Source organism: Tachyglossus aculeatus, chromosome 4 (genome assembly GCF_015852505.1).
Source record: "Tachyglossus aculeatus isolate mTacAcu1 chromosome 4, mTacAcu1.pri, whole genome shotgun sequence".
Taxonomy (NCBI): Eukaryota; Metazoa; Chordata; class Mammalia; order Monotremata; family Tachyglossidae; genus Tachyglossus; species Tachyglossus aculeatus.
Window position 1 is genome coordinate 102,686,234 of NC_052069.1, and position 14,964 is coordinate 102,701,197.

Genomic DNA, 14,964 nt, shown 5'->3' on the forward strand with positions numbered 1-14,964 from the left:
CACCCCCTCATAAACTCTGGCCGCCCCACCTGGACACAAAATGCAGAGTCTAAGAGGCCAGACCAGAGGTGACTCGTGCCTGAAGTGGATAGAGCATGGGCCTGGGAATCTATAGGTCATGGGTTCTAATCCCGACTCTGCCACTTGTCTGCTGTGTGACCTGGGGCAAGTCGCTTCACTTCTCCATGCCTCAGTTACCTCATCTGTAAAACAGGGATTGAAACTGTGAGCCCCACGTAGGACAGGGACTGTGTCCAACCTGCTTTGTTTATATCCACCCCAGCGCTTAGTTCAGTGCCTGGCACATAGTAAGCGTTTAACAAATACCATAATTATTTTCATTATTATTCATTATTATTTTACTCATGTGCCTGCAAGCATGCATGTGTTACTGACTGGAGTGCTGCCCAATGTGCTGTAAGGTGTCACTACTACTTGGGGAGGTGGGGAGCTCTTTTGCCACTCCTCTTCCTCCCATAAACTCTCTGCCCCACAGAAGCTTTCATTTTCAGGAGAGCAAGTCATAGGGCAAAGTGTGGAGAGGGAGCAAGGGGGAGAGGCCCATCGGGAAAGGCCACTTGACTTTTGGCGGGGGACCTGGTGGACTCCTGCTCCCCAAGATGATCTGCCCACCTCCCACCAAAGGCCATTTGGCCCCGGCAACCTGGCTGAGAGGGTGTGGCAACCCAAGGCCATGCTCAGCTTCCTCCCCTCCTTGCCACCATTCTGGCTGGTGGGGCTACATAGTACCACTTCATCTGCCCTGTGAGCTGTGAAAATGACCCCACTAGAGGGTCCATCCCCAGGCCTGGGCTTCGGTCACTGCAGATCCAGGCTGGACACCCAAGTGGAATCGTCTTGGAGGCAAGAGGGAATGTGACACTTCACAGGAGGTGAGAGATCAGGGCTAGGGAGAGAAGTTTGGGGGTCAGGCGCAAAGAGGTGGTAGCCAAAGGCATAGGAACACATGAGCTTGGCAAGAAAGGATGTGTGCAAAAGGATATCCGGAAGGGTATGAGGTGGAAAAAAGGGGCTGACTGCTCCCCATTGGCTCAACCTTATTAATAATAATAGTGATGATAATAATAATAATAATAATAACAACAACAGTAGTATTTGTTAAACACTATGTGCCAAGCACTGTTCTAAGCACTGGGGTAGACAAATCAATCAAACTGGATACAGCCCCTGTCCCAAATGGGGCTCATACTCTTAATCCCCATTTTACAGAAGGGGTAACTGAGGCCCAGAGAAGCCAAGTGACTTGCCCAAGGTCACACAGCAGACATGTGGCGTAGCCGGGATTAGAACAGGTCCTTCTGACCCTGAGGCCAGTGCTCGATCCACTAAGCTATGCCACTTCCCACCTTAGCTTCACACCCAGCATTTTTTGGGCAGGATGGACAGCTATAGCTAGCCTGCTCTGCCCTTCGGAGTAGGGAGGGGTCCAGAGAGAGAGCCAAAATGGTAGTTCCACGGTTCACAACCTATCAATAGGACACGGGGGCCTTGAAGTAATTACCGGGCTGCAAGACTGGGCCATCGGAGCTCTTGTGCCCCTTCCCTGCCCAGATGCCACTGACCACTACCACCATCAGGAGGAGTAGTGCTGGGAATGGGCCGGCCAAGCTGGACTCACCACTTGGGAAGCAGGAGCCCAGGAAAGATAACAGACACACTGAAGATAACTGACAACACAAGCTCCGGGCCAGGGGCAGCAGGGTGCTTACTAAAATTGGCTGTGGGCACTACTGGGGCCGATGGAAGAGCAGACAGCAGTCTGGTCCCTCAGCCTGCTGGGGAGTTGGGCAGTGGTGCTGGAGATGGGCGAGATAACCCCAATGCAACAGGCAGATGAAGTGAATTCACTGGGTGCCTGACATAGTGCATATTTCTCAGAACCACAGGATTAAAATGCGCAGTAGGCCCTTGAGAGATCAACTGGATGCAAACAGCTCAGAATTTCATGCCATTGGAATCCCTCCCCCTCAGCCCCACCCCAAAACTGAGGCAAACTCCCTCCTCTCGTCTTCCTGTCTTGTGAAGCCTCTACAAAATAAACCTCTGGAAGAGTGGGATGGTTGTGGAGAGTTTTGACCAAGGCGATCCGGACTGGAACAGTGAAGAACAGAAGCGAGCTCATTGTGGGTGGGGAAAGTGTCTACCAACTCTGTTACATTGTACTCTCCCAAGCACTTAGTATCGTGCTCTGCAACCAGTAAGCACACAATAAATACTACTGATTGACTGATTGGTACAGGACTATCTGCCCAACCTAGGAGTCCTCTGTAATTTTTACTGTTGATTATCTTAGTCTGTTCTCTTTTTCCCCCAATAACTGCTTTCCTCCACTTTAGAATGGCAACCCCTTCTGGGTCAGGGATCAGGTTGGTACCAGTGTTCATGGATTCTCCCCAGAGCTTAATATTGTGTGCTTCACCCATTGTAAGCACTTAATAAATGTTGTGATTGATTGACTGATCTTGTCTACTCTCCTGCCTCCAGCCAGATGAATAACTAAGCCATCCAGAACAGACGGGTGTTTCCTTTCCTTAATGATCTCCAGGGGTGGCAACTCCACAATCTTTCTCAGAAGCCTATGCCAGTGTTTTATCACCTGGACCCTGGAAATTGTTTAATAAATTTTGGCTGTCCTAAGCAGTTCATTAAGATTCTGAGACTGTCTGGCATGACCGGTCATGGCACAGCTGTGGTGATCTGTCTAATCCAACCCTGACTGCGAATGGGGTAAAGCAGGGCTGCACTGTAGGCTCACCCTCATTTTTTTAACGGTATTTGTAAAACGCTTACTATGTGCCAGGTACTGTTCTAAGCACTAAGGTAGATACAAGCTAATCAGGTTGGACATAGTCCATGTCCTACATGGGGCTCACAGTCTTAATTTCCATTTTACAGAGGAGGTAACTGAGACCCAGAGAAGCTAAGAGACTTGCCCGGAGTCACACAGCAGACAAGTGGTGGAGCCAGGATTAGAACCCAGATATTTCCAACTTCCAGGCCCATGCTCTATCCACTAGGCCATATTGCTGGAGGCTGCAAAAAGGGACCTGGCCAGAGACATTAAAACATAATTTCACTCCTCTGGGAAACTTCTCCAACCGAATGGGCTATGACACTATCAAAAGTCCTCGTGCTAGACGAGGATGACTGTGCCTGAGGGACATACAGCCTAAGAGGCATCAAATGACTGTAAATCATGTTGCTGAATCAGCCAGGCTACAAACTGAGGCTAACTCTGAAGAAGCAAATGATGGATCCACCTGCACTGGAACAACACTACACATCAGAAAGATCTTTACTGGCCACACGGAGCTAAACACTGAAACAAAATTCTGTTACCTAGGCAGCACGCTGGCCAGCGATGCCATGATAGGAAAGGAAGTAGAAAACCAAACTGAATCAAGAAAGCCAGCAGATCCCTTTGGAAACTGTCAGAGGAAGCATGGTGGCAGCACAGAATTAGACATTAGATGGATTGATGGTCTACAGAGCTATACCCCTGCCAAACCTTCTTGAAGGTGGAGATCCACACGTCTGCCAACTGCACCATATCCAACTACATTAGTAATTCCATCATTATCACTTGTGGGCCATGAATCCACATCGTGTGCCAAGACTAGATCACAAACCACAAAAGTACTGAAACAAAGTCAGTTTCCTAGGACTGAAGCTATGCTCACTTCACCAACACATCTTCACTGAGAGAGAACAATGGATAATAGCAGGATATGCAAATGGATGGTGAATTGGGTAACAAAAATGGGGGAGGGGCAAAAGAAACTTTATAAGAGTAAGGACAAAGGAAAGCAATAATTTGGACAGTTGATAACTGGGAGGCAACTGTGGCATAAAGACCAGCAATGCCAATGAGAAGGGAGCAGATCTTTTCAAGCAAAGGTTTCAACAGGCTGTTGAGGCAAAATGAAATACAACACCAGGAGCTGAAAGCAACAAATGCACCAGCACGACATGGGGCAATCTTTGGGTGTGCATAATGTGGTGGGGATTCTGGGCCTGACCTTTCAATACTACCCTTACAGTTGGGAAAACTAATTCGAGTACCAAGGCCAGGAAGGATGGGGATGGACGTAAGCACACACTCCTGATAATGAAGACGTTCCTTCCTTATTTCAATAAAAACCTTTTCTGTTTTAATTCAAGCCTATTTCTTCTTGTTCAGTGCTTGGTGGACATTTAGAAGTGATCAGTGTCTTCCCAGAACATAACAAAACCTTCATTAACTTGAAGAGAGTTTAGTTTTCTTCAGCCTCCTCTTCTCTACACTAAATAACCCCGATTCCTTTTACTTTTCCTCAGAGAATTAATTTTCCAGGCCTTTAATCCTCTTGTTCTCTGTCATCATCAATGCTATAGAAGCAGCATGGCTCAGTGGTAAGAGCAAAGGCTTGGGAGTCAGAGGTGATGGGTTATAATCCTGGCTCCACCACTTGTCAGCTGTATGACCCTAGGCAAGCCACCCAACTTCTCTGGGCCTCAATTCCCTCCTCTGCAAAATGGGGATTAAGACTGTGAGCCCCACGTGGGACAACCTGATTACCTTGTATCCTCCCCCCACACACACACACCAGCGCTTAAAACAATGCTTGCACTTAACACATACCATCATTATTATTATTATTATTTACTGAGCTTTTACTTTGTGCAGGGCACTGTACTAAGCACTTGGGAGAGTACAACAGAGTTGGTAGACATGTTCTAGGAACCTTCTCCAGGTCTTCTACATCCTTTTTAAAGCATGGACATCAAAACTGGATGTAATCTTTTAATCGGGGTCTGAGCAATGCAGAGCACAATGAAAGAGCTACTTTCTGATTCTTGTATGCCACACTCTCACTGATGCAATTCTTATTGATTTGTCAAAAATTGATAGAGCAGGCTACTTCAAGAAGATAAGGAAACTGTTTTCTGTACAAAAAAACAACATGCAATCTGTTGAAAAATGTGATTTTTGAATCATTTTGGTCTTAGTCCAAACATTTTCAAGGAAAGGCTTTAGGCTTCCATTTCAGTAAAGCTGGACTTGAGCCGCAGTCCTTAATCTCAATGAAAGAGGTCTGAGTGGTGAGACACCAATACCCAGCATTTTCACCCTCCGATCATATCTTCTTAGTAGAGTTTTCCTTCAGTAAATTACTCTGGTAAGCACAGAAGTCTAAGAAATATACACTTCTTCCACTGAATTACGGCTCTGTTCATAAGCTGCAAAATTCTCTCAGGACTCCAATGGAAAGAACTGGGCTTTATCATTGTAGAAATGCTGCTTTGGGAGGGCCTGGCAGTGAGGTGTCAAAAATACCCTGGAATATGAAGGCTGGCTGAACCCCTGAAGTCACTCGTGTTCTAAGCCAACAGAAGCCGAGGGCTGCTATAAATCAAGGGCTGCCGACAAGTATACAGGCATTTTATTTTCACAGAGCTAATAGTTTTTATTAGTTCTTTCTCCCACTACCTCAGCTAATGGGCTGGTCCACTGGTCCTGACTAACCAATGGGGAAACCCAACTAAATAAAAGGGAGGCAGGGCTAGGATGTGAATTTCCAGTCCTGGAAGCTCACAGCTTTCACTCATTTTCTTCAGAGCATGCCCACAAAATTCAGGATTCACTGTGAAGACCCATACAAACCCACCAAGAAGTGAGAGTAGCACCGGGTTATTTAGTTTAATGGATGACTTTTGCATATGAAACAATTGTTTTCCTCACAGTTAATCTCATTTCAGTGGAGCCATTTCCGGGACCTGCCTATGTCTTGCAATGGAGCAGCAGGAGGAAGCTTATAGAGAAGGGATGGAAAAGAAATGTTTTTAAACATTTTGTTTCAGTAATGGCCCATTCAAAGGTTTTAACTAAAGCAAGGAAAAGCCTCCAATGTCTTGTCCTCCTACAAGATAAACAAAGCTGCTTGGATTACAATGGGTGGTGCATGCTCTGAACCCCTTGCAATCTGGTTAGCAAGTCTGTTTGCTATGCTGGAGTCAATGGTGGGTGATTAGTGGACACCTCAGCTGATATGTTCTGGCATTCTCCAAGACTACAGCTGCACATTTACATATGCAATGACCTAGATTTGCATTTGCTATCACAACCCATCTGACCTAATTAAAGTAATGGAGCTTTCATAACAGCGAAGGAGGGGATGTTAGATTATGGCACGAAGCAAAGAGCACGTTCAGGTCAGGTATAAGCCACAACAATAAGCTTCCTTACTGATTAGTACAATCCATTTTTGAATACTGCCTATTAGAAAATTATCTTAGTTAATGCAATGGGAAATTCTGACATGGAAATGATTGTGAGCAGGATGATGAGAAAAGGCGTATGTGGCTCTAATACTCAGGGCTCAAATTGTAAGCATCCTCCAGAGGAATACTAGAGGCAGTAGTCTTGGGGCTGAAAGGAATCTCAACCGCTCGTTTACCTGCGGATAATGGTTGTCAGCCATAGTCACTCAGAGGCCCAGACTGCAAAGAAAACAGCCCGTGAGTTCTTGCAAAAGCCTGAAGGAAACTGGGGAGCAGAAAAGATGTCTCCCATCTTCTAGCCCATTCCCCCCCAACTTCAAAAAAATATGATCAGCCCGTGAAACAAAGCATCCAGCCTTTCTCCACTTACAATTAAAAAAAAGCTACAGGGCATGAGGGAGGTGGGGGACTTGGAGAGAGGGGAAGGGGACTGAAAAGGGGTAGATGGACACTTTCGGAAGAATCAAAGACTCATGGAGATTTAGCATCGAGTGGGTATGAGTGGAGAAAAGCTGTGGGCACAGAAGAATTGGGCTCCAGGATAGCTGACAGCGCTTGTCACAAGCACCAAATTAATTTTTTAAAAGGGAGAAGAATAAATGGTTTGAAGCCATAACGGCATGAGACAAAATTCATTCTGACAAAAACTGCTGTCCGAGAGGTTACAAACTGGGGAAATGAGATGGTTTTATAACAGGAGATTCACAAATGAAATCCAGAGATGAAAACATTGCAGTGTAGGAGAGACGATTGGTCTCTGAGGGGTCACCTTGGCACTCCAACTAGGGATTCCTTGTCATTTTATCCTGGCAGAAACCGAGAGGGCACTAAGAATTCTTTTCTTAAAGTGAGTTTAAACACACTCTAAACAAGCTAATCAGTAGTTAATATATTCTTGAACCATGACAATGTACAGTAACAAGTACTTTTTTGAAGAAGCCTAAAAGTAAATTTTAAAAGAATAAAATGCATTCACCCAATTAATTTTCTGAAGTCTCATTAAAAAATTTAGCCTAACTCAGACTTCTGACCTGAATTTTAATTATCTTTATGCTGTATAGCTTTTTTTTCTGATATTTGTAATGCATCATTAATTTTAAGGCAACTGTTTCTATGCTTTTAAAATGCATACTTCATCAGAATGACATTTACTGTAAACTAATTTCACCTTTAAAGACATCTGCTATTGAATATGTGGAAGCTGACACATGTATGTGTATATTTATATATAAAAATATGTCCCAGTGGCTGTCCATGCACAGAACTTATCCAGATGATTCAGGTCCAGGAGACAAATTTTGATCTGAATTAGCTGGATATTTTAGGCAGCCTTTTTTTGACTTGAAATATCCACAGGAGCCTGGTTCCAGGGACAAAGAATATTTATTCCACTTACCCTATCAGGCAACTTCTTATCTTATTCCTTATGATTAATGACAGATTCTCTTAAGTCAAATTCTAAATAAACCATGAAGATATGGATGGTTCTGAGCTACAAACCATGGCAGGAGGAAAATTTTTCGCCCATAAGGAATTTTATAGTGCTTTCCTTAGGAATCTGTAGGTATCTCAAAAAATAAATCATAACTAGGTAAATTTTGATTTTCTCAGAAAAATAGGGATTTTTCACTCCTCAATTTATTCTCTATGTAAGCTCAGACCCTCGAGAGGAATGCAGAGAGAAAAACGGATAACAAATGCACTGTCTTCATGCTTTCAATATCTGAAGAACTAGAATTGGCAAGACAATTCTGTAGCAGTATGACTGCAAAGCACAGGGAGAGCATAATCAAATACAACACTTATGTTTGCTTCGCCATTACATCAAATGACTAAAATGCATTTTGTCCTTCTGGAGGAGGGTCCGGATTTGCAATGAGAGTATGCTGAGACTGAATCTGTTCTAAGATTTTCTTTCCTACCTTGGCTTTAGTGAGACATTCGGGAGTTGAAAGTTCTAACTCCTAAGAATTTCTCACATATTCAATCCGTAGTATTTATTGAGCACTCAACTTTGTGCAGAGCACTGTACTGTTTGGGACCACCACAACAAACAGTAACTCCTTACCATTAGCTTTAAACACCTTGCCCCCTCCTATCTTAACCCTCCGATTCCCTACTACAACCCAGCCCACACACTAATGCAAATTTACTCACTGACCCCTTGCCCATGTCCTGTCTCCGTCCTGGAACTCCCTTCCCCTTCATATCTGACAAACCATCACTCTTTCCCACTTTCAAAACTTTACTGAAATCAAACTTTCTCCAAAAAATCTTCCCCAAATAAATCCTCATTTCCTCTTCTCCCACTCTCTTCTGTATCGCCTTTTCACTTGGGCTTGCACCCTTTATTCATTCCACTCAACCACACAGCAATTATGCACATATTCATAATTTACTTATATTAATGTCAGTCTCCCCTTTTAGACTTTAAACTCCTTCTGGGCAGGGAATGGGTCTAACCAACTCGGTTATATTGTATTCTCCCAAGTGCTTAATACAGTGCTCTGCATACAATAACTGCTCAAAATATAGGATTGACTGATGGATATGATAGTTAGTAGACACGACCTTTGCCCTAAAGGAGATTACAGTCAAGTGGGTGAGACACACATTAAAATAAACGACAGGTGAGGGAAGTAGCCTGGTAGAAGAATATGAACATAAGTGCTGTGGGGTGAGTACTTAAGTGCTTAGAGGACGAGACTAAGTAATAATATGGTATTTGTTAAGTGCTTACTACGTGCCAGGCACTATACTAAGCACTGTGGTGGATACAAGCAAATCGGGTTGGACACAGTCCCTGTTCCACGTGAGGCTCACAGTCTCAATCCCCATTTCACAGATGAGGTAATTGAGGCCCAGAGAAGTGAAGTGACTTGACCAAGGTCACACAGCAGACAAGTGGCGGAGCTGGGATTAGAAGCCATGATCTTCTTACTCCCAGGCCCGTGCTCTATCCACTACATGGGTGAGGTGGTGGGATGGGGACACGAGCTTAGTCAAGGAAGGATTCATGAAGAAGATATGATTTTAGCACAACTCCGAAGATAGGGAGAGTTGCTGGTCTTTTGGATATGTAAGGGGAGAAAGTACCAGGCATGAGAGTGTGCGGGAAAGAAGTTAATGGCAGGAGAGGGGAGAGCGAGGGACAGTGATTAAGTTGTGTGGGCTGGGTAGTAGTGGGAGATAAGTAAGGTTAAGTCGCGGGGAGAGAGACAAGTGACTTGAATCTGATGGTGAAGAGCTTCTGCTTGATGCAGAGATGGATGGACAACCAATGGAAGTACTAAAGTGCAAAAAGAAACTTTAGAAAAATGATCCAGACAGCAGAGTGCAGTGTTCACCGGATTGGGCAGAGGCAAGGGAGGTCAGAGAAGAGGATGATGCCATCAGGAGTTGAGATGGGAGATGATATATGCTAACCAGGGCTAAGACCAGAAAATCTCCACAAGATAAGGAGCTCTGGAAGCTGCATGAGAACAAAAACATCTTTCATATTTTAGGATCACAGCTGCCATTATATATATTTTTTTTCCACTGAGCAGAAATGATCTCATGGTTTGAGAATCTCTCTGACTGGAGTGCTCAGGATGCTTCGTGTCCCCTGTGGGTTGCTGGCCAGGCCACCAAGGATTAATCAGTTCATCAATCATATTTACTGAGCACTTACTGCTTGCACAGCACTGTGCTAAGTGCTTGAGAGAATACAATATAACAGAGTTGGTAGACATTTCCCTGCCCATAATGAGCTTTCAGTCTAGAGGGGGAGACAGATATAAATATAAATAAATTACAGATATGTACATAAGTGCTGTGGGAGAGGTGAATAAAAGGTGCAAATCCAAGTACAAGGGTGAAAAAAGGAAAGCACCATAAACAGATGTTCAGGGAGGGGTGGGGGGAAGTGTGATTAGGGTGAGGGAACAGTTACTCAGAGAATTAGAGCTACAAGTAAACTTTGGTTGGGTGGGGAGAAGCCACCCATCATGCCAAGGAAAATCCCATCTCTTTAACTCTAGTCAGCAGAGTGCCCAGAAATGATCCAGGAACGAGGGCTGAGGTGCAACTCATTTGTGTGGACTGTAAGCTCTTTTATAGCCAGTAAACTCACTGTGGGCAGGGATTGCATCTACCAACTTTGTTGTACTGTATTTTCCCAAGCGCTTAGTACAGTGCTCTGCACCCAGTAAGCACTCAATAAATACCACTGACTGATCTCAATAAATACCACTGACTGGTATTATAATACTGGTATTATACTGGTATTATAATAAATACCTGTGTCTGCTGTGTGACCTTGGGCAAGTCATTTAACTTCTCTGCACCTCAGTTCCCTCATCTGTAAAATGGGGATTAAGACTGTGTGCCCCACGTGGGACAACCTGATCAACTTGTATCTCCCCCAATGCTTAGAACAGTGCTTGGCACATAGTAAGCACTTAAATATCAACATTATTATTACTATTCTCCTATAGTTGGATCTGGTGGCTCCCCTTTTGAAGAACCACTCAATCCTAGGCTTTTGCTGTCAAAAGTGAAACAGATCTCTCTTTTGTTAGCCCATTTTTGTTCTCTTTAGCCTTAGCACTAATTACAAATCAACAGCTGCCCCAAATGGGTGTAGGCATAAACTATTTGAGAAGAGAATGTGAGGCTGTCATACCTGAGGCAGGACACCCTGATGTTACTGTGAGTGGTTTATCCCTGAGCCTTCTAGACCTTGAGCTCATTGTGGGCAGGGAACATGTCTACCAACTATATAATTACAATGTACTTTCCCAAGTGCTTAGTACTTGGGAGAGTACAATATAACAACATAACTGACACATAATACAGTGCTCTGCACACAATAAGTGTGTAATAAATACCACTGATTGATTTGATTATTCAAATTCCATACTTTGAGGGCTTGCATATTGTAAAATAATGTATGTGGTTTTTCTGGGGTTGAATCAATGGCATTTATTGAGTGTTGTGCGCAAAGCACTGTGCTAAGTGCTTGAACAAAAAGTATTCCTATACCTCCCCGAAAAGTAAAGACACCAAAGAGAAAGCATCAGTAGTAATACCATTCTATAAAAAAGTGAAGCTCTTTACATTTATTTTGGAGTTGCCTCCCCATGGTAGCTTAATCAATCAGTGGTGTTCATTGAGCATTCACTTATGTGCACAGCACTGTACAAGGCACTTGGGAGAGTACAATATAACCGTTGGTAGAAACCTCCAACATCTCTTTAGAGATGTATTAGTCCACTGAATTATACACTTCTTGTGGGCAAGGTTTATGTTTCAACTTCAACTGTCCTCTTCCGGGCACTTAGTTCAATGTTCTGTACATAGTAGACATTCAATAAATGATTAAATCTTTAGGTATCAAAAAGCTTCGCTCCTCCTTGGGGTTTGATGTTTATTTTTTCCACAGAGGTGCTTAGAAAAACAAGAAGAAAAAGAAACAATGGCCTCCCCTCCCTTCTAATCTGGATCGTCCCCAGAAAAACGATCTCACTCAGAGGCATCTATTAATATCACCCAGATGCTGCTGGAATTGGGGGTGTTTCTGCTCAATAATGGCCACTTGGTGAAATGAGGCTGCCCAGCATCAGTGTAACAGCAAAACATACAGTATTAGTTACTAATTACACTTAACTATGTCATTACAAATTCGAACATGTGCTAGAAGATGCCATGAACATATCTACTGCCTAAAAACACTTCCTAATCTCGTTCATGAAATAATTACAGGGACTCTATCCTGCCAAATGAGGCAGTAATTAACCTTAATTGCTCAAAATGCAACTGGCTAATTCTAGTAGATTAATCAAGGGGGTTCAATTATTATTAAATGACTTAATTTGACAAATTGCCACATTATGTAGGAAGGCCCTATTCCACAGACTGCTTTTCAAGGTGGCAATAAAAAAGCATGCATACGTGTCACTACCTACACTGTTTTTACAAGTCTCATATCTTTCTTTTGCTACTGATTTTTCTAACAAATTATTCAGTTAAAAACAAAAACGGAAAAAAATCCCCATACTTCAACCTAGTAATGTTCGCTGTAAGCAGAATTTCCACTCAAAATTCTGCCTAATCTCAATGACAGAAGAGAAAGAAAATCAGAAACTCCACATCCTTTTCTGCTTAAAGGTAGGGGAGTGGAAGGGAATACCCCCATATGAAGTCTAAAAACAAAATTCACTGTCCAAATAAAGAGAATGGAAGGAGTCAGAGGCAGCATCATGATCTTATCCTTCCTCTCACAACAAGTCTTTGGCAAAAAGGCAGAGAGAAGAGAGATGGGCTCCCATATCTACAATAGCAATAAGAAAAAAGGTGAATTTTTTTTGGAGCACTAGCTTCAGAAAATCGTGTCTCTTCAAGTAAAATCCTCACCACCCTGTTTGTCACTTTCTTTGAGAAAATCAGAGCAGCAGAGAAAAAACTCCATGATTTAAAAACCTAATTGCAAAATATTTGCTTTAAGATAAAGGTAAAGATTTTTTGAACCCACCATAAGCATCATAAAAAAAGGTTCCTGGTCAAACCCCACCTGAACTTGTGCTGAAATGACAATGACACTGGGAGGGGGTAAATCTCTGAAAACAAGTCAGATTAAAAGGGGGACAGCTTTTAATATTGGTGAACAGAGTTTCAGCTCTTTCATCTTCATCTGCCTTTCCTACACCAAAACCTCACACTACTTGGGGAAAAAAAAGTAAATATCAAAGTACTTAAAAAGGAATGAATATCAAAGTAACAAAAAAAATGTGCCAGTTGAGAATTTAAAAGAAGTCAAAAATATATTCCCCCTCAACCCCACTGGACTGTCTAAGAGGAGTTTTCCAACATATTCCTGCTAGCACCAGGACTGGTGTATGAACAAAGAAGTAAACAGAAAAGTTAACGTATTTCTAATCCCCTAGGAACCAGGACTTAAAAAATACTGGCAGTATTTTCTACATTAAATAGGAAAGAGCATTTCACTGTTTAACCTTCCAAAAGGGAGGCTTAAACAGCAAAATTGATAAAATTACCATTTCAGTTGTTTAATCAAACACACAGACTAAAATACAAAATGAAATGAAATATGTTTACCTGCGGGTCATGTTGATACTCCTGTCCTGGGATTTTGCAAAGGGGGTTGTTCTGCTCTGCTAGATGATGTGGATGGTTATGTTGTCCTTCCATGGTATCATACCAGTCTCCACAATAGAACACGTTGCTTCAAAGAAAAGGAAACCAGTCATTTCAGAAGAATCTTTTTTCTGGATCAAAGACTCTAATTAAGTGCCCCTATGTCAGAGTTGTCAATCATCTGTAATTTTTTAAAAATGTTAGTTATTAAGTACTTACTATGAGCCAGGAACTGTACTAAGCAGTGGGATAGCTACAAGTTTGGACATAGTCCTGGTCCCATATGTCTCGATCCCCATTTTACAGATGAGGTAACTGAGGCTCAGAGAAGTGAAGTGATTTGCCCATGGTCACACAGCAGACAACTGGCAGAGCCAGGATTACAACCCAGTCTGCTCTGTGGTCTTGGTCAAGTCATTGTACTTTCCTGTGCCTCAGTTACCCCATCTGGGGATTGAGACTGTGAACCTCATGTGGGACAGTTACTATGCCCAACCTGATTATCTTGTATCTACCCCAGTGCTCAATACAGTGCCTGGTACATAGTAAGCACTTAAATACTACAATTATTATTATTGTCATTGTTAAAAGTGGGTAAGGAAGGGAAGGGAGGGGGTAGGGCAGTGGGTCGGAACTACTCTATTCAGGGATGCAAGACCACAGCACTTCATGTGGCTGGTCAGAGGCAACCCTGACCCTTTCCTTATTAGTTGGATTCACCAGCAGAAGAAAAGAGTCCTTCTCCTTCCCTCCTGGGGGCCATAGCAAGGTATCTGGGCGGGGAAGGAGGTAGAGCAAAGGTAGCGTGGCTCAGTAGAGAAGGAGCGTGGGCTCAGTGGAAAGAGCATGGGCTTGGGAGTCAGAGGTCATGGGTTCGAATTCCAACTCTGCCACTTATCAGCTGTTTGACCTTGAGCAAGCCACTTAACTTCTCTGTGCCTCAGTTCCCTCATCTATAAAATTGATAAAGACTGTGAGCCCCATGTGGGACAACCTGGTCACCTTGTATCCCCCAAGCGCTTAGAACGGTGCTTTGCACATAGTAAGCGCTTAACAAATACCATCATTATTATTATTATTATTATAAAGGGAGTGAGTCTGGGAAAGGTGTGTGTGGGGGAAATGAGGAAAAGGGAGGATTAGTCTGGGAAGACCTCCTGGAAGAAGTGAGCCATTTATAGGGCTTTGAAGGGGGGTAATTGTTATATTGCTCATATTACTTATATCAATCAATGGCATTTATTGAACACTGACTGTGTGCAGAACACTGTGCTAAGTGCTTGGGAGAATACACCATAACAGAGTTGGCAGACACATTCCCTGCTCACAACATTTCATAAAATAGGGAAACAAAGCTTGTCTCAAAGAAATAAACTACAGGCTGGAGAGCTTTTGCCAGTGACTTATCCCTTGGCCTAGTTAGGCTGTTCTTTCTAGGCACCTGTAAAATGGAAACAGCCAGGAATATACCTTTGAGGGCTACAACAGGGATGAATATAGTAGTAGTGGAATGTCATATCTGAGAATTGGGAGAAATATTTTTTT

At 43.1% G+C, this 14,964-nt stretch overlaps 1 protein-coding gene across 2 annotated transcripts in view; it reads right to left on the reverse strand.

Moving 5' to 3' along the window:
* NEK6 (NIMA related kinase 6) overlaps positions 1-14,964 on the reverse strand; it is a 157,280-nt gene that overhangs the window by 75,471 nt on the left and 66,845 nt on the right. For both annotated transcript variants that reach the window (XM_038745818.1, XM_038745817.1), the window contains one exon: positions 13,381-13,507. In XM_038745818.1, the coding sequence (XP_038601746.1) occupies positions 13,381-13,473 (93 nt within the window). In that variant the 5' untranslated portion in view covers positions 13,474-13,507. The remainder of the gene's footprint in view (positions 1-13,380; positions 13,508-14,964) is intronic.